Below are 26,689 nucleotides of genomic sequence, written 5' to 3'. Positions count from 1 at the left end.
AGACGCGCTGTCCCGAAAGCCGCAATACTTGGAGGAAGCAGCTCCAATCGCAGCAAAGCACATTTTCGCACCGCAGGCGTGGACGTGCGCTACCATCGCAGTCGACCTGGACGCGGTGCGACGCGCGTTGCAAAGGGATCAGTTTGCACAGTCTAAGATGGAGGAGCTACGCGGAGGGTCGCGACACAACGATGAGTTTCAATTACAAGATGGACTTTTGACTCGTAAGGGTGCCCTTTACGTGCCCACCGACGATCTTCGAGCCAAGGTTCTGCAACAGTTGCATGACGCCCCTAGTGCAGGCCATTTCGGCAAAGAGAAGACGATGGAGTTGGTGGCTAGAGACTTTTGGTGGCCCCAGATGAGAGGAGAGGTGGCGGACTACGTCGCCAGGTGTGATATCTGCCAGAGGTCCAAACCAGTGCACCAGAAGCAGGCGGGATTGCTAGAACCGCTGGAGACACCGCAGCAACCATGGGAGAGGGTAGCGTTGGACTTTGTTACAGACCTGCCCAGCTCCAGAGGTAAGACGGCGGTGTTAGTGGTGGTGGACTTGTTCACCAAGATGGCGCACTTCATCCCTTGTGCCAAGGTGGCGACGGCAGAACAGACCGCAAAGCTCTTCATCGATCACGTCTTCAGAGTGCATGGACTTCCGCAGTCCGTCTTGTCCGACAGGGGGCGCCAGTTTGTTTCCACTTTCTGGCGAAAGCTTCTGGGCATCTTGCACGTCAAAATCAACCTGACATCGGCGAGGCATCCACAAACCAACGGTCAAGCGGAGAGGGTCAACGCGATCATGCAGCAGTACCTGCGGTGCTACGCCAACCAGCGACCTGCGGCGTGGGTGGACTATCTGCCGATGGCTGAATTCGCCTACAACAACACGAAACATGCTTCCACCGGGGTGACGCCTTTCTTCGCGAACAATGGCCGTCATCCCAGAACCTTCCCGAGATTTGCGGCACCAGGAGGGGGGGGGCCTCAAGATGCCGACCAGTTTGCAGCGGAGTTGCAAGAGGTGCACGAGGAGCTGCGGAGACATTTGGAGCTGGCAAAACAGGCGTATAAGGTGCAGGCCGATAAGCACAGGAGGGCGGGAGAGGACATCCAGGTTGGGGACTGGGTGTGGTTAGCAGCCCACGCGATGCCGGCCAGGTCATTGGCCAAGAAGAAGTTAGGACACAGGCAGCTAGGGCCATATCAAGTTGAGGCTAAGATCAATCCGGTGGCTTTTCGTCTAGCCCTTCCGGAAGGTTCCAGGGTGCACCCGGTCTTTCATAGGTCGGTGCTCACTCCCTACAAAACCCCACACAGGTTTCAAGAGTCAGGAGCACCCCCAGAGCCACGTAGGAGGGCGCCTGAGAGGGGGGAATCGCCAAGACCAGAACCTCTTAACGAGGTCACAGAGATACTGGACTCGAGATGGGGGGAGGAGGGAGTTGAATATTTTCTCGCCAGGGAGGGCACACCAGCCGCTGCTAATAGTTGGGTGCCAGGCTACGAGTTAGACGAACCCCTTTTGAAAGAAGAGTTCCATGCACTTTTCCCACATAGACCCATGCCAGCTGAGTACTTTGATGACTGGCTTTTCACACCCACATTGTCAGATAGCACGTTCAGGGGTTTCTCTTCCCCCGAGGAAAGAACACCAGAATCAAGCCCGCCCAGGGGATCGTGCTCGGGGGTGGACACGGAAACCCCTTATTGGTGGGAGGAGCAGCCAGAGGAGGAATGGCGTAAGAGGTGGCTGATAGGTCCTTGGCGGGCAGCACCGGAGGAAGTAGCGATGGAAGCAGAGACTGAGAAGCATTTGGGGGAAGAACCCGACTTCGAATACACTTACACAGAACTGCCAGCAGAGAACATTGACGTAGACGACCTGTATCCTGAGCCTACCCCCGAAGAGCCGCAGTTTCCACAACCGGTCCCCGGCGAGCGGGAGGGGGGAAGGGGGGGCTTCGAGGGGGGGATGGATGTCAGGGTTTCTGGGAGAGAGGAGGAGATGACAGAGGAGACGGAGAGCGAGTGGGAGGAGGGGCAGAAGGATGAGGAAGAAGATGACGGAATTCTGAGGGAATCCACGAGTCTGAGCAGCGAGTCAGAGGATTCTCAAAAGGGGGTTACCTTAATCAAGCAAAGGGGAGGAGAAGGGAGAAGCGGAGAGGAGCCCAGTGGAAGACAGAGGAAGCAAGAGACGTCTCAGCCGGAACGGAGTAAAGGGGGTGGAGTCGTCAGCCTCTCGGAGGGAGCAGGATTAGGAGAGAACAGAGAGAGGGGGTTGGAGCAGGGTGTTCAGCCGGAAAGGGTGGAGAGCAGAGCAGGGGGTGGTGTAGCGGTCGAAAGAAAGGTCAGCAGCAACGTACGCGCGCCAAGTTCAAACGTAGAGGCGCGCGGAAGTGGAGAGAGCTCAGGGGAGGAGCCCGGCCCTAAAGCCAGAAAGAGGGGGGAAGAGGCGGCAGAGGATTCAGCCTCAGGCGAGTCACGGAGAGAGGGAACCCAGGGGGGCAGGAAGACCCTGCGGAAAAGAAAGGAGAGGAAGAGGTGGTCTAGAGCCAGGCTATTAAGTTGGTGCGGAAGAGGGGAGGAGTCAGAGGGGACTTCAGCGGTCTAACGTGGCAGACGTACGGCCACAATGCTGAACTGTATGAGAAGCAGGAATCTTCAATAAACTTTTCCTGTAAATAAGCTGCAACGGAGTGAGGTCTCTTGTGAGCTGGGACCAGACCTGGGTGGCCGTGACAGTGACTATGGGGTTGCAGTACTTACCTCACTTTCAGGCAGAGGGAGCCGGCGTTTGTCCACAGACAGCTTTCTGGGTCATGTGGCCAGCATGACTAAACTGCTTCTGGTGCAATGGGACACTTTGACGGAAACCAAAGCACACAGAAACGCTGTTTACCTTCCCGCCGCAGTGGTACCTCTTTATCTACTTGCACTGGTATGCTTTCGAACTGCTAGGTTGGCAAAAGCTGGGACAGAACAACGGGAGTCCAACCCGTTGCGGGGATTCAAACCACCGACCTTCTGATCGGCAAGCCCAAGAGGCTCAGTGGTTTAGACCACAGCGCCACCATAGGACTTACATTTAACTTACATGTAAGCATACAGATTGGCTCTGCTGCTGTGCCCACATCACACCAAGCTCTCTGCTGCCTCGCCCCTTCCCCTGTTGGTAACCAGAAGTGATGTGTGGCATTGGGAAACCAATTAAGCAATGCTGCCCCACCCTTCTGGATTAAAATACTAAATAAATTCATGGTTGGGAAGGGGGAGAGAGAGAAAGGAGTTGTTTACAGATCTCCTTCTCCCCTGCTGCCCTCACCTCAAGACTGCCTTCCCTTTTGATAGCCCTGGATGGCTCTGAATGGACCCAACTTGGCCAGGGCAATCTGGAGCTCCCTTAACCTAATTTGGCAGATTCCTGGGTCGATCTGAATCAGCCTGATTTGGATCAGCTCCAGGATTGGAAGTAGTATGAGCTAGGTAAACGTAAAGGGACCCCTGACCATTAGGTCCAGTCGCGGATGACTCTGGGGTTGCAGCGCTCATCTCGCTTTATTGGCCAAGGGAGCCGGCGTACAGCTTCCAGGTCATGTGGCCAGCATGACTAAGCTGCTTCTGGCAAACCAGAGCAGCGCATGGAAACGCCGTTTACCTTCCCGCAGGAGCGGTCCCTATTTATCTACTTGCACTTTGACATGCTTTCGAACTACTAGGTGGGCAGGAGCAGGGACCGAGCAACGAGAGCTCACCTCGTTGCTGGGATTCAAACTGCCGACCTTCTGATCGGCAAGTCCTGGGCTCTGTGGTTTAACCCACAGCGCCACCCGCTATGAGCTAGAGAGAACTATTGCCCTCGTGTTCTTCTTTGTGAACTTCCTGCGGGCAAAAGGGTGGCCATTTGGGGAGGCCAGATGCTGCAGTAGACTCTGATCTGCTCCACCAAAGTTCTCCTTATGTTCTTACGGAATTGTGTCACTATCTTGGGGTGTGCTCTTCTGTGAGAGCAGCCTAGCTTAATTTTAATATTTGGAAAGCTAAGCAGAAGCCTTTTTTGTTCCAGGAGACATTTGGTTAATGAAGGGTGTTTGGGGTAACTTCTCATTCTTGTTGCTTCCGGGTTTTTAAAGTTATTTTTTAAAAGCAGATTATGGAAATAGCTTTTCGTTAGACAGTCAACAGCTGAGCTATAAATGAAGTCAATGAATGCAGGTATACAATCTGCACTAAGCACATGGCTGCATGTTGTAGATTTTTACTTGGGTGTGTTAGAAGAGTAACTGCAGGAAAACGGCCGCCACATTGCTTTACAGCTGCAATCCTGCATGCGGTTACCAGGGAGTAAGTCCTGCTCAATTCAATGAGAATTACTTCTGAGCAGACAAGCATAGGATTGTGCTGTCAGTAATGCAGAAATGAGGCCCCAGTTGCTGTAACACTAATAAAAATTGTGAACTTCAGTTCCTGAGGTTCTGAAGTTTTCAGAGTGGTGGGCTTGGCTGTGGAGTTCCTATAAGCAATTAAAAAATTTTTTTTAAAAAAAATCAGTTGAATAAACATCCACAACTTTTTATTGATAATAATCAGCTAAATAGTTTGAGGATCTATACAACTTTGTAACATGCAGAAAACAGCAGTCTCAGAGAAACCAAAGACTGGAACTGAGGGAAGTCGGGAGGTGGGGGTGGGTGGGTTTTGTGGGGGGGGGATGGAGGAAAAATGATATGTTTTTGGATAATATGTCTTGTTTTAATTTTGAATAAAAAAATCAAAACAAAAAAAATCAGATAACAACAATAGAGGAAATACTTAGGAAAAAATTGCTGTACATCTTTTGTTATGTTTTGTATTAAACAGCACATTAATTAATGTATTAACTGTTGGGTCTTGTGGCACTCATTGCAAAGCACTCCGCAGGGGTCTTTGAAATAGAATTTGCAAGATCTGACAGTGCCTGTAAACATGTGCTTAATACTGAGATGAATTTGGCAGATAATTCCTTGTTTTGTGTGTTCTTGCAGGGAAACAAGGGAGATAATGGATTTGACGGCGTTAATGGAGAGCCAGTAAGATTTTTATTTCTTCGTTTTGCTTTTCAGTGTTCTGTTTGAATTAGCAAACCTATCCCACCCCCAAAAGAGCTAATTGCATACTTATAGGCTATTTAATGTATCTTCTTCAGGGTTCTTCTGGACCTCCAGGAATTAAAGGAGAAAAGGGTGACCCAGGCTGCCAGGTAATTTCATTTGCTCATTTTAGATACCTGTAGCTCACTTGTCAAAGAAACTTTCCCAGGGTGACTTTACAGTAAAAATAAATGTATAACATTTTACAAAAATTCAGCAAAAGTAATAAAATGAATACCATAAATAGAAACAGCAATAAAAACACGGCAACAACTGGCCCGGCATTAAGAAAAAAGTCTGGGTTAAGTGCTTGGGAGAATGAAATGGCCTTTGTCTGGCACTGATAAGGGTTTGGGCCTCCTCCGTGGGAGCTGCTTCTAATCTTCTTAACATGGAAAGTTTGCTTCTGTTAACAGAGAAATTTTATGTCTTCCTTGAGCCTAAACAGCAGCCTGTTTAATGCCAAACACATCAGTCACACAAAATAATGGCTCGCTTATATCGTCTTGTTCTAAAGCTCTCATGCACTGTTATTCTTCAAAGGGCAGCCCAGGACCAAGGGGACTCCCTGGTGATCGCAGTGAAAAGGGCTTCCGAGGTGACCCAGTAAGTTTTGTTTTCCAAAGGCAAGAGAGAAGGAAATGACTCTGCTCACTGCACTGATACTGTATCTGCATTTGGCTCTCTCTCTCTCTCTCTCTCTCTCTCTCTCTCTCTCTCTCTCTCTCTCTCTCTTGCAAGCGTGGGACTGCTTTATTTTTCCATGTCATTTTTAAATATGCAAGAGGAGGAAGTGTGGAAGATTTGACAAAATTAAACAAGGAGTTGCCCCCCTCTAACTAAGGGTCTATTCCCTCCCTAACTCCTTACATTCTGCAAGTTATATAAAAGGTAAAGGGACCCCTGACCATTAGGTCCAGTCGTGGACGACTCTCGGGTTGCGGTGCTCATCTCACTTTATTGGCCGAGGGAGCCGGCGTACAGCTTCCGGGTCATGTGGCCAGCATGAATAAGTCGCTTCTGGTGAACCAGAGCAGCGCACGGAAACACCGTTTACCTTCCCACCAGAGTGGTACCTATTTATCTACTTGCACTTTGACATGCTTTCAAACTGCTGGTGGGCAGGAGCAGGGACCGAGCAACGGGAACTCACCCCATCTTGGGTGATTCAAACCGCCAACCTTCTGATCGGTAAGTCCTAGGCTCTGTGATTTAACCCACAGCGCCACATGCCTTTAATTCCTCCTAGGAGTTGAAATAGAACTCAGTTTTTTCTTTTTTGAAGAAAAGCCTTGTTGGCGGCTCACCACATTGCTCTCAGTGCTCCAGAGAGCTGCGCATGGTCAGCCAGGTGGCGGAGGACAATTCGGCTTAACCTCCATCGCCACACTACAGCTCATGGACGGGATGTCAGAACACATTGTTTACGGGTCCTCACTGGGCAGCTGTCCGGGGAAGGGCAGCAAACTCTTTATCAGCCACTTCCTGGGGTTCTTTGGGCAAAATTTTGTTTTTCCTAAGGGAATTCAGCCGCAGCCTCTGATCATATTGACTGCTTGAATCGCAGGGGCAAGAGGCTAGTGGCTCTTGCATTGAACAGGCGATGTGAGCATGATTTTGCTAACATGGAGGGACTCGTGGGGTCACACAAACCAGGAACAGTGAGCCCCCATCTGCACTATACTTTTGAAGCAGAGTCATATTGTCTGAAACAGTCCCTCCTGGGGGGAATCTTGGGAACTGTAGTTTGCTGAGGGCACTGAGAGGTATTAGGCATACCATCCAACATTTGTCCGATGAAAATAGGGACGTCCCATTCCATGATGATAATGTTACTATTTATACCCCACGCGTCTGACTGGGTTGCCCCAGCCACTCTGGGCGACTTCCAACATATATAAATAATAAAACTTTAAACATTTTTAAAAAACCTTCCCTATACAGGATTGCCTTCAGACAGCTTGGGGGAGTCACATAATTCCATACCCTCCAACATTTCTCCAATGAAAATAGGGACATCCTAAGGAAAAGAGGGACATGTCGGGATCAAGATGGACGACCAGATGGGCGGGATATAAATAATAAAAATGTTGTTGTTGTTGTTATGTCAGAAACCAGGATGTATTCTTTAAATCAGGGACATCCCTGGAAATTAGGGACACTTGGAGGGTCTGGTGTTAGGAGATCACTATTCCCCTGTCCTCCCCACAGAGCAACAATGCCCTGAGTGGTTTTAACCCCCTTCCCAGGAAATTCTGGTGACTGTTACTCTGTAAGAGGAATTCCTCTGTTAGGATTTCTCCCTTGTCAGCCACCTGACATCACAATGACACCAGGTAGCTCCTTTTCGCTCCACAATTTGAAACCAAAGCTTTGTTTATACCCGTCGTTCTTAATCTTTGTTGGGGTGTGTGTCATGGACTGCTTGAGTATCTGATGAAAGCTATGAACCCTGTCCCCAGATTTCCCCCCACAAAGGCAATCTTCAAGGTAAAAGGTCAAGGTAAAGGTACCCCTGCCCATAAAGGCCAGTTGTGACCGACTCTGGGGTTGCGTGCTCATCTCGCTCTAGAGGCCGTGAGCCGGCGCCGTCCGAAGATACTTCCGGGTCACGTGGCCAGCGTGACGAAGCTGCTCTGGCGAGCCAGCACCAGCGCAGCACCCGGAAACGCCATTTACCTTCCCGCTATAAAGCGGTCCCTATTTATCTACTTGCACTTAAGGGTGCTTTCGAACTGCTAGGTGGGCAGGAGCTGGGACCGAACGACGGGAGCTCACCCCACCGCGGGGATTTGAACCGCCGACCATACGATCGGCAAGTCCTAGGCAATGAGGTTTTACCCACAGCGCCACCCGCGTCCCCATATCTTCAAGGTAGGTGGAAGGAAATCAAAGAAACACTGTGGGGGGGGGGGAGAGAGAGAGAGAGAGAGATCTACAGACCCCATGAGTCCGTAGACCAAAGGTTAAGAACCTGTGCTTTCCCCCATCTCTCTCTCTCTTTCTCTAAATCAAACAAACAAACAAACAAACAATGTGGGAACATTAACATTTCTTTCCCTTTCATCTAGGGTATTCCTGGACCAGACAGTAGCATAGCAGGACCGAAAGGTTTAGAAGGGGGAAGAGGAAGAGAGGTAAAATACCATCTTATATGCCTCGTCTATTATTTGCTTGTGAAATGTAGTTTCTACAGAAATATAGTATAATAAATGGGTGAGCGTTGATGTGTATGATTAGTATGGCAACCACACCTCTCCCACTTCTGAACCAAGCTGTGACCAGCCCATTTCAAATGATGTTAAGGATTTTATTACTTTACAGCTCTAGAAGAACTAATAGAATATGAAATAACAGATATAATAAGCAACACAGGTTCCCACAGGTCTAAGACCAGGTTCTTCTTACTTCTCTCCCACACAACTTCCTTAGCTGCAGGAGAGAATTCCATGTCTCCCATGCTGCATGTCTGGGATTGTTACACGTCACATGTCTGTGTTTACATTCCAGCACTGTTTGTTGGAGTCTTGTGAGCGGAAATTGAGATACGCTGTTCCGTTCTGTGTAGCTACTGCTTTTGCAGTTCTCTCTCTGAGGAAGAAAGAGAGAGAGAGAAACCATGTTTTCTTTGGTTTTGTGCGCAATAAATTCAACTTAGATGCTACACCTCAAGGCTCAGCTTCTGTTTGGACTGTGCTAGTTGTGTGCTCATGTCCTTGGATATGGGTCACAACAGGTAAGACACTTCCAAGCTGGAGAGGAGGTGGGGTTGCGGGCCCACCCCCTCCCCACGCACGTGGGGGCTGGCTCTCAGCCCCTGTGAGAGTAGGGGAATCCTTGGGCGCATCACCGCCCCGGCCAGCCAATCGGTGGGCCGGGGAGGCGTGGCCTAACACACTTAAGGCTGGCGCGCCCAGGGACTTTCCTCTCATCCCCGTTCCCGCTGCTTCAGTTTCCCATCCCGCCCTCCCTTAGGGTTAGTTAGCCTTGACCTTGCTATGGACTTCGGTTGGTCGCCGTCAAGGGGCCTGGTAAGAATTTTTCCACTTGGCAAATTTCCAGCCATTTGGTTTTTTCGCCTACCTCGTAGCAAACGCCACAACTTCCCTGGTATTGGCGGTTAGGCATTGGCAGGGGTAATTGTTATGCAAATGAAGGGGGGAAGGAAGCGCCATCACCTTCCCCCTAAGCGAAGGGTAGTCCGGTAAAGGACTCCAGGGAGCATTGCCCTGTCCGAAGCCTATGGAGGTGTGGGCCTAAGGCACACCCCCAAGCGGTGACACCCGGGGGATCCTAGTTGGCGTACTTCAGCAGGACTCCCCCGGCTGGTGGTTAACCCTTCCCAATCTCCATGCCGAGTAGTCGATAGGAGCCAATGCCTAAGGCCAATACCTCTCCATTCTTGTAATCAATAAAGTTGTGGCCTTTAACCTTAAATTATGTGTCTTGTGTCTTCATTTCACAAGGGGGGGAGGGGACTTGCCAGGCAACCACTGTATTTGCAATCACAAATGCCAAGAATTTGCAGGCTAGCACCTGTAGCACTGTCCAGGGTCCTGAAGCCCCAACTCCAGACCAGGCCCTGGCAACTTCCTTAGCTCATTTCTCTTGCCTGACTAAATTCCTGATGGACCAGGAGTGCTGAAGGATAGTTATTGAAACCACTTTTGCAGATTAATGCTTTTCTTTTTCTAAAACGTGCAGGCAGCCCGTAGCAATGTCGCTTCATACCCAAAGCTCCCGTTTCTAACTTCTGTAAATAGACGAGTGGTTTTCACATGCAGTGTGAATAACACAATGAAACATACTTTATCCTACTTGCCAACATCTGGTAAGGTGTTATGCTATGAGTTTGAGAAGATGAATTTTCCTATGTGGACTATCTTCTTTAGGCATCTGGTTGCCATTGTGAGAACAGGATACTGACCAGATGGGCCTTTGGCCTCATAGTGCAGGGGTCTTACGCTCATAAAGATGTTTCAACTTACATTTAAATTCAAATGTTTTGCTTTCAGGGTGAGAGGGGACCAAGAGGCCCCATGGGATTGCCCGGCTTGAAAGGAACCAGAGTAAGAGCCAAAGAACGAAGATGCTGACATTGTTTTCCCTGTGAAAGAACTTCATGGTGGTAATGCGAGGCAGACAGTAACTGTGTGAGAGTCCTATCACTGGGTCTACTGCCAGCAATAGGCAGAGAACCCTAAGCTCCCTCTTCCACAAACAGAAATCCCTTTGAGAATATTGGAATTACAGTTGCGTGAGACTTTCCCCCTTTCTCTAAATCTTTGCCACTTGATTCCGGGAAATGTCTTGAGGCCGAGAAAAGAGTTCTTGTGGGTCCAGATTCATGGCAGAGTCTGGACACTGAAATCAATAGGGTGCATCTTCTGTTGGGGGGGCAGGGAGGTTTCACCATTGCACTCTATTAGAAGCTAAATTCAAAAAGTGTTCGGAAGGTTCGGAAGCTTCAAAATGTGGCTGCACAGTTGTTAAATGGCGCCAGGAATGGAAAACATATTGTTGCAGACCATCCATTCTCCAAGCAGTGTGAGATCCCAGGGGTTTTATTTCTTCTGAATGAAGGACAGTGGAGACTGTGGTATCTATGTGGGGCTATCTTTGAAGGTGACCCAGAAACTACAACTAATCCAGAATGCGGCAGATAGACTGGTGACTGGGAGCGGCCACTGAGACCACATTACGCCGGTCTTGAAAGACCTACATTGGCTCCCAGTACGTTTCCGAGCACAATTCAAAGTGTTGCTGCTGGCCTTTAAAGCCCTAAACAGCCTTGGTCCAGTATATCTGAAGGAGCGTCTCCATCCCCATCGTTCTACCCAGACACCGAGGTCCAGCTCCAAGGGCCTTCTGGTGGTTCCCTCACTGCGAGAAGCCAAGTTACAGGGAACCAGGCAGAGGGCCTTCTCAGTAGTGGCACCCGCCCTGTGGAACACCCTCCCACCAGATGTCAAAGAGAACAACAACTACCAGACTTTTAGGAGGCATCTGATGGCAGCCCTGTGTAGGGAAGCTTTTAATGTTTGATGCATTACTGTATTTTAATATTTTGTTGGGAGCTGCCCAGAGTGGCTGGGGAAGCCCAGCCAGATGGTTGGGGTATAATTATTATTATTATTATTATTATTGGTTTGTCACACAGCATCCTAGAGCTACGCACATCTTCTTAAGAGTAAGCCCTTTTAAACTTAATGGTACTTATATCCAAGTGGGTATAAAGTGAGAGCTAAATAGAAATGTTTAACTTATTGCAATTTTCTTGTCATAGGGACATCAAGGCCGAAGAGGCCAGCCTGGCCCCCAGGTATGTGTGCATTTTTTAATATATAAATATAATATAATATAATAATATATATTTATAGGAGTGCAGTTTTATTATGATGGCAATATATTAGATTGTCTTACAAAGAAAACTGTCTGGCCTCAGTGTTATTTGGTCTCTAATTCAACTTATTTCTTCATGAATGAAGATTTTAAGTCTGGCCTTTTATTGCTTTTTTTTTTTTTTTTTGCTACAGGGAAGACAAGGGCCCCGTGGTCCTAGCGGTTTTCCTGGACAGCAAGGATTTAAAGGTCCACAGGTCAACGTTAAAAATATTCAGGTTTATTTCTGAGGGATATTGAGAGAGTCTGTGCTGAAAACATGATTTGTTCACATTCAGTTTTCTGTTTTTGTCAAATATGTTTCTAGGGTGTGAGAGGAATCCAGGGCATGAAGGGAATGAAAGGAAATCAAGGAAACAAAGGGTTTCCTGTATGTAAACACTTTCTTTTCTTTTGTTTTTTTAATCTCAAATCAGCTTAAATTAACTAAAATCCTATCATCCAATGTTTTTTTCTGGGGCGGGATGCAGGGGTATGCATACTCCTAAATATTTTGTGAATCTTTGTACTTATGTCCGTTTACTATATTTATTTCCCCCGATTTGAACTATAAAATGGTGATTTTATTAAGTCAAAATGAGTGTACCCCTAAACATATTTTTTTAGAAAAAAGCACTGCTATCATCTATCTATCTATCTATCTATCTATCTATCTATCTATCTATCTCTCTATCTCTCTATCTCTCTATCTCTCTATCTCTCTATCTCTCTATCTCTCTCTCTCTCTCTCTATCTCTCTATCTCTCTATCTCTCTCTCTATCTCTCCATCTCTCCATCTCTCTCTCTATCTCTATCTCTATCTCTCTATCTCTCTCTCTATCTCTCTATCTCTCTATATCTCTCTGTCACAATGTGAAATAAAGTCCAGAGTCAATCAGTAAAACAGATTCCATATTAACTGTGGCAAAACATCCCCTTACAACCTTAATTTGTCCCTGAGGCACTGGGGTGCAAGTGCACAGGAGCCAAAGACCACACTCTGAGCCAAAAACGTGGGTAAAGCATAGTCACAACTTTGATGACGTTTATCGTGGAGGTAGATGGGGCATTGTGGCAAATAGCCAGCTATTGGGCAGTGCCACTGCTGGCTGACGTCTCCTCCCTCCAGCCCACTGGCTGGGGGTCAAAATGGACTTGCAGGACCTCTGGGAGTGACCCCCTGCCATTGGTGTCCACCCACAATCTGAGTGTGTGACAGCCAGTCTCTCTCTACCCCCAACCCCAAGCAGGAACATCCATAGGGGGGCCAGCCCTCTGGATGGTAGCACATTAAAAGAAAAATGCTATGCTGAGTAATTACCCAGATGCATAGTTTTGCCCTGTTTTATCTTTTGTTTCAGGGTTACCTGGGAGTAGCAGGTCCACCAGGCATTCCTGGGAGCTGGGGAACCAGAGGCAATAAGGTATGTTTCAGAGAATCCTGCAGGTTAATTTTACAGTGGTACCTTGGTTCTCAAATGCCGAAAACCCGGAAGGAAGTGTTTTCGAACGCTGAACATCCGATGCGGCTGACGGCTATTGTTTCCGGGGCACCGCACCAATCAGAATCTGTGCCTTGGTTTTCAAAGATTTTGGAAGTCAAACAGATTTCCAGAATGGATTAAGTTTGGTGCTTTTGTTTTTGCTATTTATTGTGCGTTTTTGTTTTTGAGGCTTTTTCAGTGCATTTGTTTTTGTGGTTGTGTGGAACACAGTTCAGCTACTGATTGATTGATTGATTGATTGATTGATTGTGTGACTATGGAAATGGATAAAAGGCCCCCATCCAAACAATGACTATCATCAGTGTAGGTAAGGAAAAAAAAATTTTTTAATTTTCATCATCTACAATACTGTCTTATTTATTTTATAGTACAGTGCATGGTTTATTGTTTTCATTGTATGGATCAATGGTCTCGTTAGATAGTAAAATTCATGTCAAATTGCTGTTTAAGGGGTTGTTTTTAAAAGTCTGGAATGGATTAATCCGTTTTGCATTACTTTCTATGGGAAAGTGCACGTTGGTTTTGGAACGCTTTGGTTTTGGAACAGACTTCCAGAATGGATTAAATTTGAGAACCAAGGTACCACTGTACCTGGTAAAAAAAAAAAATCTGTCCAAATGTGAAGGTTATATTATCAGGTTAGAATTTAGACAGCCAGGGGATGGATGTGGCGAGCTTTTATCATATCCTGCAATTTCTCCTCAGGAGCATCCATACTTTTAGTTATAAGATTTGTTTGCAAATTCCATTTAAATATATTCACATGTGGGCTCCTGGGCCTGTTTCAGTTCACACATTGTCTTTTAATTCCACCAAGTAGAAATGCTCTGGAATTGATCAGAAATTATTTTCCAAATGTGTTAACTGCATGACACCCAGACACCCAAATTCACACCTGCGCCCTGTCTGAATGAGAGGTTTCCTGTTCATTCAGATATGGAGGGGGAAAATGGCAACGGTTCTTGTTTTCACACACAGGAAATATATGATTTGCGCTACTGATCTGATTTAAACTGCATGGACATGAAATTTATCTGTGTTGCCTGTTTTGAGTTTTCAGCAGGTTGTGGCAATTTTGATCACAGCTGCAGTATGTTGTGACATCATTGTTGACACTGAAATTAATCTCAATTTGCCCCAGTTCCCTGAGCAGTGTAAAACTCCCAGCAATCTTGTGGCATTTTTGTTATATATGGTTTTATTTACACACAGTGCTTTTTTCCTTTAAAAATGTTTAGGGGTACTCTCATTTTGCTTTTCATATTGAAATACTGCCCCTCAATGAAGCCAAACTTAGATTCACAAAATGTTGAGGGCTATGCGGGTGGCGCTGTGGGTAAAACCACAGAGCCTACAACTTGCTGATCAGAAGGTCAGCGATTCGAATCCCCACGACGGGGTGAGCTCCCGTTGCTTGGTCCCTGCTCCTGCCAACCTAGCAGTTTGAAAGCACGTCAAAGTGCAAGTAGATAAATAGGTACCACTCCAGTGGGAAGGTAAACGGCATTTCCGTGCACTGCTCTGGTTTGCCAGAAGCGGCTTAGTCATGCTGGCCACATGACCCGAAGTTATACCCCGTTATAAAGTTATAAAGCAAGATGTTTGCCGCAATTCCAGAGTTGGCCATGACTGGACCTAATGGTCAGGGGTCCCTTTACCTTTTATGCGCATCCCGAGAAAAAAGCACTGTTTATACGTATATAGAGGCTGGGCTTAAGTGGAGATGCAACTCCAAAAAATGTCTCAAATTCACCGATTAGATTTCTAGGGGAATACAACTAATTCCCCAAAAGCTGTTAGCTTCCTAAATCTAAAACCCCGCCTCTTCTCTTTGACTTTGGTTGGCTCCAAAATCTGTGAGCCGATTCTCTTTCATACAGAGAGACGACTTGATAACATCACTTCCAGTCAGGTCAGGAGATGACTCTCATCTCCTAAAAGTGTTCTCAGTAATTTAGTTTTTGTGGCAATAGATTGTCCCTCGCTTACATAACAAAAGAGATACTTAACAGGTTAGGGCAATTTAGCAAGCAAAGGAAGTATTTTGGGAACTGCTTTGGGATTATTGCGGTGGAAGTTATCTCCAGACACCAGTTTTACAAATTTAAAGTCATGATTCTGAGAGAAGGGATTCTGAGAAAACATGTATCCCATTCGAAATCCTATAACAATATCAATTTTGTTTTCATTTAACAGGGAGAGCCTGGTGACCCCGGCATAAAAGGAGAGAAAGGTCCACCGGGACGTCGGGGAATAAGGGTTTGCATGTTATTATTTTGTTTACATTCCTGTAATTTTTATCCTGTATTTATTTATCTTGTGAACCTTCCTGAGATCTTTGGATCAACAGCAGTATAAAAATTTAATTAATTAATTGATCATTACAATCTTGAAATTATTATTTTTAAAAAAAAACACACGCCAAAAATACCCCCAGTGCAGATAAATTTATCAGAAGGAGTATTAATTGAGCTCATCTTACTATAGGAATAAATGAAAAGTATTTATGGAAAGTAGGAGGAGAAATGGATGTTGTAGTCCTCTGTTTGTTTAGATTTGTCAAAATCTTCTTCCGCTTCTGCGATTATTAATACAAAATGGAAGCAAAGAAGACCTTTGTGCCCCCAAAAGCGTAGATGGAAACGAAAATGAAACACTGATGTAATGTAACTTTGCTTTAGGGTGATGGTGGTGCAGTTGGATATGGTAAACAAGGACATAAAGGAATAAAGGTAAGAGTGAAAAGAAATCTTTAATGAAAATCTGAGCTCTTTTTATAAATATCCTTACAGATCATTATCAGCTGGAATGAATGGAAATAAAACATGGATTATTGTAGATGTGTGGGCAGTAGATTATCTCCTTACGTGTTGCCTTCCAGTATCAAACTTGGTGGTTTGTCACCTATCAGTTTGCCAGCAAACACGTACATACTCAAAAATAAAGTAATGCGGGGTTAGGAAACCCGTGATCCTATAGATTTTGCCAGATTCCTATTCTCATCAGCTCCACTAAGCCAATGAGTCAGGGAGTTGGAATCTACCAACAACTGGTGGTCGCCATGTAAATTTTCTAAATTACATTTCAAAATATTCATTTAAACAACCTTAAATCAATGACTTCCCTTCTTACTTTTCTGTGGTAATACATCCCTGTATATTTTACATGAACTAAACCATTCAGTAATTCAATGCTACACCCATCAAATCTTATTTACACTGTTGAATTAATGCTACCAGCGCTTTTGAATGAAGACAATTTTCACCCATATACTCAGTAAACATTTTCCAGTCTTCTTTAAATTCTTCCAGTCTTCTATAAATTCTTCTGCATTCGTCTTGTTCTCTTATTCTACCTGTTAAATCTGCAAGCTGCCCTCCATCATCTCTCTCTCTCTCTCTCTCTCTCTCATTCTCTCTCTCACACACAAACACACACACACACACATACACCCTGACTACCTTAAAAAAAATCCAGTAACACTAGTCATATCTTCCACTGAGAAAGTATAAAGTATAAGCTGTGAGGGACTCTGCTAGGCTAACATTTTCACTCCTCCCAGTTTTCTGTTTTTCAACCTAACTTTGTGGGTATGGGAGGGCACTAAATTTGCTGAGTTATCATTGGAAAGCTTGGGGTTTTAAAAATGTTTTGTTTCTGCTTTAGCCTACAAAGGGAGTCTTCCAAGTGTGTAGGAGTCAACACAGTAGTCTTGTGATTTTGGGTGCCGGTCAGCCTGAATCAACTGCCTTTGTTCCCATGATCTGTGCCCATAGGCGCCGACTCCATGGGGCCTGAGGGGGCCCGAGCCCCCTCAAAAATTCGTTTGGGGGGGCTCTGCCCCCCCAATAATTTAAGAAAATTATTGAGCGAATGTGTGGTCCCTGGAGCCGGAGCGCAGCGGCAAAAATCAGGGAAAGATAAGATCCGGCGGTTGGTCGGTCGGGCGAGGGAAGGCAGAAGCATTCTGCCTCAGGGTCTTACTGCCCACCCGCTTCTCTTGCTGCGTTTGCTCAAACTCAACAAAGAGCAGGGAATCCCCTGCCCTCCTGGCAAGCAGAGGGTTAAGGAAAGGATCGACTCCTAATTCTTTCCTAGTCACACTGCGTGCAGGCTCCAGCCCACCACCACCTCAAACATGCAGGTGGGAGAGAGAGAGAGAGGGTTGGCTGGGGGGGGGGACTTTTGCCTTTCTTTCCTCCCCCCCCACCCCGTTAAACTCCTCCCCTGCATTCTTAGCCAGCTGCTTCTCCGCACACCCCTCTTGTGCTTCTTGTCCCTTCTGTGTTTTTCCTTCCCTCCCCATTTAAAACGTGGTGACAAAGCACGGATCCACATGGATCCTCAGGATTTTTGCATTGGGTCACCCCAAATTCACCATCAGATCACATTACATGTCCATGGCTACAGTCTGTACCAAAAAAAACACACGCACCCACTGTTGCCTGGGGCTGCAATGGTGCAAAAACATGGTTACAAAGCATGGATCCACAGGATCTTTGCACTGGGTCACCCCAAATTCACCATCAGATAACATAGCATGTCCATGGCTACAGCCTGCACCAAAAAAATCACGCACCCACTGTGGCCTGGGGCCACAATGGTGCAAACACGTGGTTACAAAGCACGGATCCACATGGATCCTCAGGATTTTTGCATTGGGTCACCCCAAATTCACCATCAGATAACATAGCATGTCCATGGCTACAGCCTGCACCAAAAAAATCACGCACCCACTGTGGCCTGGGGCCACAATGGTGCAAAAACGTGGTTACAAAACACGGATCCACATGGATCCTCAGGATTTTTGCATTGGGTCACCCCAAATTCACCATCAGATAACATAGCATGTCCATGGCTACATCTTGCACCAAAAAAATCACGCACCCACTGTTGCCTAGGGTCACAGTGGTGCAAAAACGTGGTTACAAAGCATGGATCCACATGGATCCTCAGGATTTTTGCATTGGGCTACTCCAAACTCACTGTCAGATATTAAAAATCTTTATAAAATAGAGAATTAAATACATACAGAATGTTAAATTTTCAGTTTCAAAATATTAGTACTAGTTTAGTATTGTATTTCTATATTACTATAGTATACTGTATTAGTTATTTTCAAATACTTAAATATTTTTAGGGTGTAAGACCCAATTAAAGCCCGTTATTTACATACAGTATTTACATACAGTATTAGGCATACTGTATTAACCTTATTAACTGTATTAAAGCATTAACTTTGAGATATTATTTTTATTTAATGAACCCTCAGCCTTATTCAAAGTAAGCTTAAATTAGCTATTTCACTTATTAATCAAAGCGCTATTACTGTGCGACAGCAATATTTTATGTTTTATTCTTTTAATGATAGTTTAGGATTTATTTAAATATCATTTCAGTCTTTTCAGAGCTATAAATTCACTGCTCTGTAATAGTCTATAAGCATAATTGTTACTGTAAATTAAATTAGCTTTTTACGAAAATACCGTGCGTGTTTATGTTTTGTTTCTTTTTTCAAAGCCAAAAAGTGTTTCAGGCTTGTCGAGTTTCCCGGAGTGTGGAGTTATAGAGAGTCGAGTTTTCGGGGTTCTAATGTTGATCATATGACTCTAAAATACTTTTTTAAAACTTTAAAACTCACTAATTTTCATCTAAAATTTAGAAAACTTCCCGGGGCAGGACCCTGGTATGGGCCCCCCCAATATTTTTTATAAGTCGGCGCCCCTGTCTGTGCCAGGCATCCTGATCCTTGGCCCTCCAGATGTTTTGAGGCTACAATTCCCATCATCCCTGACCACTGGTCCTGCTAGCTAGGGATCATGGGAGTTGTAGGCCAAAAACATCTGGAGGGCCGAGGTGGAGGAAGCCTGATCTATGCATACTGACTCAAAACAACAACGACGACAAAGTGCCTTTATTTATGTAAAAGTGATGGGGAATAGACCCTGCATCTCTCTGCAGGGAATAAGTGAGCTGGCTGCAAGAATTTGCAGCTAGATCAAAGCAGCTATTGAGAAAGGTCATACCAGATGAATCCCATTAGAAATCTAGACTATGCAGAGGAAATAGGAAGATAAAATGCACTTTTCTTCTTGCAGTAGTTGCTGATATATCTTTATGGGGATTGCTGTCCTTAAAAGAACACATAAACATGATTAAACACTGTTTCCATCCTTTGTGTGTTACAGGGGCAAAAAGGCTTTCCTGGAGCTATGGGTCAGAAGGTACTGTTCTTTGGGAAAACTATGACATACGTATTTTTTAATATAAAAAAAGGCCCCATCTCTACTGTGTCCCACTTGCAATTGGAAGAGCTAATCAGAAGCCACTTGTCTGCCTCACCGGGCATTCCAAAAAATGTTCCAATACTGGAACACTTCTGTGTTTTCGATTTTTGGGAGCCAAAACGTTCAGCAATGGAGACGATCGAGAACCAAGATTTGACCGTACTTGATATCTTGGTCATTTGGGGTGCCTTGGTACAAAAGGCAGGCTATATAAATATTGTAATTAATAAACAGAGGCTTTCAGTAGCCATTTCCCTTCAAATTGATTGTGTTTTATGTATTTCCATTAGGGTGAGGCTGGCAACCCTGGCATTGTGGGAGAACCTGGGCCAAAAGGAACTGCTGGGAGAACAGTAAGCCAATATCTTAATATCAAAATGTACTTGAAACACACACACACACACACATACACACATGCTGCTTACTCCCATTGCTTACACAATTGCAATCCTGACATGGAGAGGTATCTGCATTTAAGCTTGTCGTATCATGAGGGCATGTGCAATGTATTGGATTGAATCTTGGTGTCAGTAGGCAAAGGCTTAGCTCCCCATTAAGCCATGAAGTTCACTCACAACATGACCCTACCCCAAAGGGTTGCTATGAAGATAAAACTGGAAAAGACTAAGCATCCCACCGAGACCGTCTTGAAAGGAGGGCAGGATTTATTGAGATTAGGAATAATAATACCTGAAAGAGTAATTTGGAGTAATTGTGCTTTTGGCTTTCCTCAAGACACAACTGTGTCTTTTCTATTGTAGGCTTCATCTGGTGACAACCAGACATAAGTTTCAACTGGCCCATTTTTCATTTTTAGAATCCAGAAAGGTTTGTTGCCAAAGCTGAAGTGAAACACTGATTCAATATATCACCTCTGCTTTCAGTTAAGGGTACTCCCAGTACTCTGTGTTCATATATGAGTACAGCCTGGAGGAATGTTCCCCGGATAAAAGCTTTCCTATTACTCAGATTGCAACTAGCACTGTCTGTTGTTTTAGGCTGAAATCCTAATTCCACTTACCTGAGAGTAAGCTCCATTATATTCAACAGAACTTTCTCCTTCGTGGCTATGGTTAGTATTGTGCTGTTTGGTGCCAGCTTCTGAAGAAACACACCATACCCTCCAACATTTCTCTGATGACGTCCCATTCCATAATGATAATTTTACTATTTATACCCCACACATCTTGCTGGTTTGCCCCAGCCACTCTGGGGAGCTTCCAACAGATATAAAGAACATAATAAAAGATTAAACATTAAAAACCTTACCTTCAGACGACTTGGGGGTCAGATAACTCCATACCCTCCAACATTTCTCCAATGAAAATAGGGACATCCTAAGGAAAAGTGGGACATTCTGGGATCAAATCAGAAACCAAGATGGCTTCTTTAAATCAAAAATGTCCCTGGACAATAGGGACACTCGGAGTGTCTGACATACCATAATTTGTGGAACAGGCGACTTAGAAAGGTTACCCACAACTTACTCTGGTGCAAACAGTGAGTAAGATACTGGTCCCTCAAAGATGTACCGTGAAGGCAGAAGAACTGGTCTCATTTGCACACACCCACACTCAAAAGTAGGGACGCGGGTGGCTCTGTGGGTTAAACCACAGAGCCTAGTACTTGACAATCAGAAGGTCAGCGGTTCGAATCCCCGCGACAGGGTGAGTTCCTGTTGCTCGGTCCCTGCTCCTGCCAACCTAGCAGTTCGAAAGCACGTCAAAGTTCAAGTAGATAAATAGGGACCACTTCGGCGGGAAGGTAAACGGCGTTTCTGTGTGCTGCTCTGGTTCGCCAGAAGCGGCTTAGTCATGCTGGCCACATGACCCGGAAGCTGTACGCCGGCTCCCTTGGCCAGTAAAGCGAGATGAGTGCCGCAACCCCAGAGTCGGTCACGACCGGACCTAATGGTCAGGGGTCCCTTTATCTTTACACTCAAAAGTAAAAGTGAGTCTAACGGAAAATGGCAGGTTCTGACAAAAATGTCTAACGCCAGCTTTCAGCCACCTGGAAGTCTATCACTGCTTTCCCCGTCCTGTCCCTGAAATTTTCACACCTCTCACCCACCTCAAAAATTGCCCAAATGCTCCCTGCTTTTGCTGCCTGTGAAAGGGATGGCAAGGGGGTGGGATTAGAGACCTTTATACTAGCTTACTACTGCTAATAATAACTCTGTCATTTGGAGATATATCTGTTTCAGTTTCTCCTACTTTTAAAAAGGAGAGCTTTAGATTGTCAGGACCACCGTTGATTTATTATTTGCCTTCTAAACAACCATCTCCAGGTGATTTACACGAAATATATCTAAAGTGGTTAAAACCAAAAAAGCAATTAAAAACATATTTATAACATAGCTGTCAACGTTTCCCTTTTTTAAGGGGAAATTCCCTTATTCCTAATAGGATTCCTCACAAGAAAAGGGAAAAGTTGACAGTTATGATTTAAAATGATAATAGATCCACACAAAATAGACACTTGTGGTAAATACCCATTTATCCAGCTGGGAAAAACTTGTAGAAACGAGGAGTCATGGATTTTCCAGAAATTGCAGATAATGGTTTGCCTGTTGTAACTCGACAGGAATGCTATTTCAGACACAGTTCTCTTAAATTGAAGTATTTTTGCATGTTTTGGTCATGCTGTGACCATAATTAATGAGATAAGGGCTGTAAAAGAGTTTTCAACTGTAGGAGTGCTATATAAATTATTGTTAACGGTGATAAGTGTGCAGATAACACATTCCATCTGTGTTTCTGTAAAAACAGTATTAAGGGAAGCTTGCTGGTTGGCGCTATATCAATTTTCATACAAACCTAGGCTAAGATCCAAAGGACCAATTTAGTCATGTCACACACACACACACATACTGTGTCACAAACTACTTTCCCTCTCCTTGGTTTAAAAATGGGCTGACAAAATGGGGGCGGCTAGGCTACAGTGGAAAGAGAGACCGTTTCCCCCTATCCCTGTTTGTTTCCATTTGTAAACCACTTTTCGAGGAAACAAATCTCCAACAAAGTAGCTAGCCGAAAGCGCCTCAAAACAAAATAATATAGAAATTGAAACTATTCCCTCTACTCAAAATACAGCCAGCCTAAAGAGAACAACTCAGCCTTGGAAAGCAGACCACAGAACCATTTTGGCAGCTCAGTGTGTAATCAGCTACTGAATACAACCATAAAAAGATGGATCTTTAAGGCCCATTTGCAACTTCCACAATTGTGGGGCCACCACTGTAAAGGCCCTCTGATTAATTCAAGAAGGAGGAGGAGGCGGTGGCAGCAGTCCGGGGGGGGGGGAATGATTTCAGAGATGAAATCCTCCTTCTGGAAGCAATAAACAACATGCTGAATCTTCTGATTCTTTGTGCCTATGAATTTAGTTCTACCATAACGATGTTGACCTTAAGGAGTCATAATTAAGACACTTCCCCAAATGTTCCTGCAACTTTTCATAAGGAATAACTCCAGTTCACTGATTGTCTATCCTGTATTTTACCATTAGGCTCATTTACCTTTTCTGTAATGCCCAAGATGCTAATTGCATTTTTAAGGAGTGTCTCTCCCCATCATTGTTTTTAGGGTCCTGAAGGTGCTACTGGCCTCAAGGGTACATTGGGAGATCGTGGTCCTCCTGGACATAGGGTATGTGACTATGCCATCTTTGCTTTGGGCAACCTGCTATGCATGTAGAGCTCAGTCACTGTGTGGGCTACAATAACTGTAGGCCAAGTGTGATATATAATTTAGATCTCCATCTATATAATAATAATAATAATAATAATAATAATAATAATAATAATAATAATAATAATTTATTATTTATACCCCGCCCATCTGGCTGGGTCCCCTCAGCCATTCTGGGCAGCTTCCAACAAAACACTAAAATACAATAACCTATTAAACATTAAAAACTTCCCTAAACAGGACTGCCTTTAGATGTCTTCTAAAAGTTTGGTAGTTATTTTTCTCTTTGACATCTGGTGGGAGGGCGTTCCACAGAGCGGGCGCCACTGCCGAGAAGGCCCCCTGCCTGGTTCCCTGTAACTTGGTTTCTCGCAGCGAGGGAACCACCAGAAGGCCCTCGGCACTGGACCTCAGTGTCCGGGCAGAACGATGGAGGTGGAGACGCTCCTTCAGGTATACTGGACGGAGGCCATTTAGGGCTTTAAAGGTCAGCACCAACACGTTGAATTGTGCTTGGAAACGTACTGGGAGCCAATGCAGATCTCTCAGGACCGGTGTTATGTGGTCCCTGCGGCCACTCCCAGTCACCAGTCTAGCTGCCGCATTCTGGATTAATTGCAGTTTCCTGGTCACCCTCACAGGTAGCCCCACGTAGAGTGCATTGCAGTAGTCCAAGAGGGAGATAACTAGAGCATCCACCACTCTGGCAAGAGAGTCCACAGGCAGGTAGGGTCTCAGCCTGTGTACCAGATGGAGCTGATAAACAGCTGCCCTGGACACAGAATTGACCTGCACCTCCATGGACAGCTGTGAGTCCAGAATGACTCCCAGGCTGCGCACCTGGTCCTTCAGGGGCACAGTTACCCCATTCAGGACTGGGGAGTCTTCCACACCTGCCTGTCTCCTGTCCCCCAAAAACTGTACATTTAAACAAACATTTTAACATTTCAGTGTAGTATAGTCTAGTATCATTTTTTTTTAATTTGCAGAATATAGATAGATATCTTTCAAATGAAAGCAAGAACACCGAGTGATACTGAATTCTAGGTGTGTTTTCCAACGTATTTCTTATCAATAATTAAAAAAATGGTGTCGCCCCATATTTCTAAGTTATAAACCAAATCAACGGAACAAACAGCTTTGCTCAATGACTGTTGATATTCTGCTGCAGTTGCCTTACTTAATGACTTTTCTTTCAACTTCATTATCAATTGTGACTGAGCACAGAAATCTATTTCTAATACAATATGCTATTTTTCTTCTTTCAGGGTATTAAAGGAGCAAAGGGTGTGGCTTCTTTTTCCGTATGTATTCACCACATCATGGACCTTAAATATTCAGAAAGGTTCTATAATTCCCCCCTGTAATCTGTGGATTACTCAATTTTTCTTCTCTTTCTCACTCTGTAGCCGTGTGAACTCATTGATTATATTCGTGAGCACAGCTGTAAGTATTGATTCCTACTGCATTCAGTTACTCATGAAGGATAAATGATTGTCCTATTGTCATGGGCAGATAGGTAAAGGTAAAGGGACCCTGATCATTAGGTCCAGTCGTGACCGACTCTGGGGTTGCGGCACTCATCTTGCTTTATTGGCCGAGGGAGCCGGCGTACAGCTTCCGGGTTATGTGGCCAGCATGACTAAGCCGCTTCTGGCGAACCAGAGCAGCGCACGGAAATGCCATTTACCTTCCCACCAGAGCGGTACCTATTTATCTACTTGCACTATGATGTGCTTTCGAACTGCTAGGTTGGCAGGAGCAGGGACCGAGCAACGGGAGCTCACCCCGTTGCGGGGATTTGAACTGCCGACCTTCTGATCAGCAAGTCCTAGGCTCTGTGGTTTAACCCACAGCGCCACCCATGTCCCGACAGCGCGACCCTTTTTTTTTTTTTTAATATAATTTTTATTAAGTTTATAATATACAAAATTCAAATTCCAAATACATGTTTCCATAAATTTAGTGGACTCCCCCCCTCTTCCGGACTCTGCATTCTCTGTAAAACCAAAACCTCAGCAATTTGTTGACTTATTTTAAACATAATAATATATCTTCCATTTTATCGTGATATCTGGTCTCTAAACATTTCAATCCGAACCCATTAATTTTTAGTTTCAACACAATAAAATTATTTCATTACACCACTTCTGTCTTGTTGTGCCTTATTTACCAATTCAAAGATTTACCGATACTGAAGCTATAATTTCCTAGAGAGAAGCATTTTTTAACATTCATACAATTTATAATGCTTTTTCAAATAGTCCTTAAATTTTTCCCAAACTTCCTCCGTTTCTTCTTCTCCCGAGTCTCGAATTCTGCCAGTCATTTCAGCCAATTCCATATAATCCATCAGCTGCGTCTGCCATTCTTCCAGTGTGGGTAGATTTTGTGTCTTCCAGTGCTTTGCCATCAAGATCCTTGCTGCTGTAGTAGCGTACATAAAAAAAGTTCTATCTTTCTTAGCCACCCTCTGGTCTACCATGCCCAGGAGGAAGGCCTCCGGTTTCTTGGGTAAGGTAAGTCTAAGCACCTTTTTTAGTTCATTATGTATCATCTCCCAGAAGGCCTTCACCTTCGGGCAGGTCCACCAGAGGTGTAGAAATGTCCCTTCCTCCTCTTTACATTTCCAACATTTATTATCAGACAGGTGATATATCTTTGCAAGCTTGACTGGGGTCATGTACCACCGGTATGTCATTTTCATAATATTTTCCTTCAAGGCACTACATGCCGTGAATTTCATTCCGGTGTTCCATAACCTTTCCCAGTCTTCAAACATAATGTTGTGCCCCAAGTCCTGCGCCCACTTTATCATGGAGGATTTAACAATCTCATCCTGTGTATTCCATTTAAGCAGCAAGTTGTACATTCTCGAAATTAACTTAGATTTTGGCTCAAGCAACTCTGTCTCTAGTTTCGATTTTTCCTCCTGGAAACCCACTTTTTTGTCCGCTTTAAAAACTTCCTGAATTTGAGCATAATGCAACCAATCTCGCACCTTGTTTTTTAACTTTTCCATACTCTGCAACCTCCATTTATCTCCAATTTTTTCAATTATTTCCCAATATTTAGGCCAGTGGGCCTCCATATTGAGTCTTTTACGTGCTTTGGCCTCCATCGGTGAGAGCCACCTCGGAGTTTTACTCTCCAATAAGTCTTTATATTTTGACCAGACCATAAAAATTGCCCTTCTGACAATATGGTTTTTAAACAATTTATGAACTTTAACCTTGTCGTACCACAAATATGCATGCCACCCAAAAGCGTTATCAAATCCCTCCAGGTCGAGGACATCGGTGTTCTCCAACAAAATCCAATCCTTCAACCAGCAGAGGGCTGCAGATTCATAATATAACTTCAAGTCCGGCAGGGCAAACCCCCCTCTTTCTTTCGCATCTGTTAGTATTTTAAACTTTATTCGGGGCTTTTTGCCCTGCCAGACAAATTTAGACATATCCCTCTGCCATTTTCCAAAACATTCCACCTTATCTACGATCTGGAGGGCCTGAAACAAAAATAGCATTTTCGGCAATACATTCATCTTTATAGCAGCTATTCTACCCAACAAGGAAAGTTTCAGTCTTGACCATGTTTCCAAGTCTCTTTTGATCTCTGACCAACATTTCTCATAATTGTCCTTAAACAAATTCAAATTTTTGGAGGTCAGGTACACCCCTAAGTACTTTACTTTTTT

At 44.8% G+C, this 26,689-nt stretch overlaps 1 protein-coding gene across 1 annotated transcript in view; it reads left to right on the top strand.

The window, feature by feature from the left end:
- Positions 1-26,689, top strand: part of LOC309380844 (collagen alpha-6(VI) chain-like) — a 71,740-nt gene that overhangs the window by 30,886 nt on the left and 14,165 nt on the right. Inside the window, exons 16-31 of the mRNA XM_081930940.1 lie at positions 5,025-5,069; positions 5,186-5,239; positions 5,673-5,735; positions 8,201-8,266; positions 10,145-10,198; positions 11,416-11,451; positions 11,666-11,728; positions 11,839-11,901; positions 12,873-12,935; positions 15,213-15,275; positions 15,698-15,748; positions 19,205-19,240; positions 19,594-19,656; positions 22,888-22,950; positions 24,261-24,355; positions 24,402-24,442. Of these exons, the coding sequence (XP_081787066.1) occupies positions 5,025-5,069; positions 5,186-5,239; positions 5,673-5,735; positions 8,201-8,266; positions 10,145-10,198; positions 11,416-11,451; positions 11,666-11,728; positions 11,839-11,901; positions 12,873-12,935; positions 15,213-15,275; positions 15,698-15,748; positions 19,205-19,240; positions 19,594-19,656; positions 22,888-22,950; positions 24,261-24,355; positions 24,402-24,442 (919 nt within the window). The remainder of the gene's footprint in view (positions 1-5,024; positions 5,070-5,185; positions 5,240-5,672; positions 5,736-8,200; positions 8,267-10,144; positions 10,199-11,415; positions 11,452-11,665; positions 11,729-11,838; positions 11,902-12,872; positions 12,936-15,212; positions 15,276-15,697; positions 15,749-19,204; positions 19,241-19,593; positions 19,657-22,887; positions 22,951-24,260; positions 24,356-24,401; positions 24,443-26,689) is intronic.

This window comes from Podarcis melisellensis, assembly GCF_964234715.1.
Source record: "Podarcis melisellensis genome assembly, chromosome: 12".
In the NCBI taxonomy this organism is placed as follows: Eukaryota; Metazoa; Chordata; class Lepidosauria; order Squamata; family Lacertidae; genus Podarcis; species Podarcis melisellensis.
Note: the sequence above shows the minus strand (reverse complement) of the source record. Positions and strands in the feature narration are given on the sequence as shown.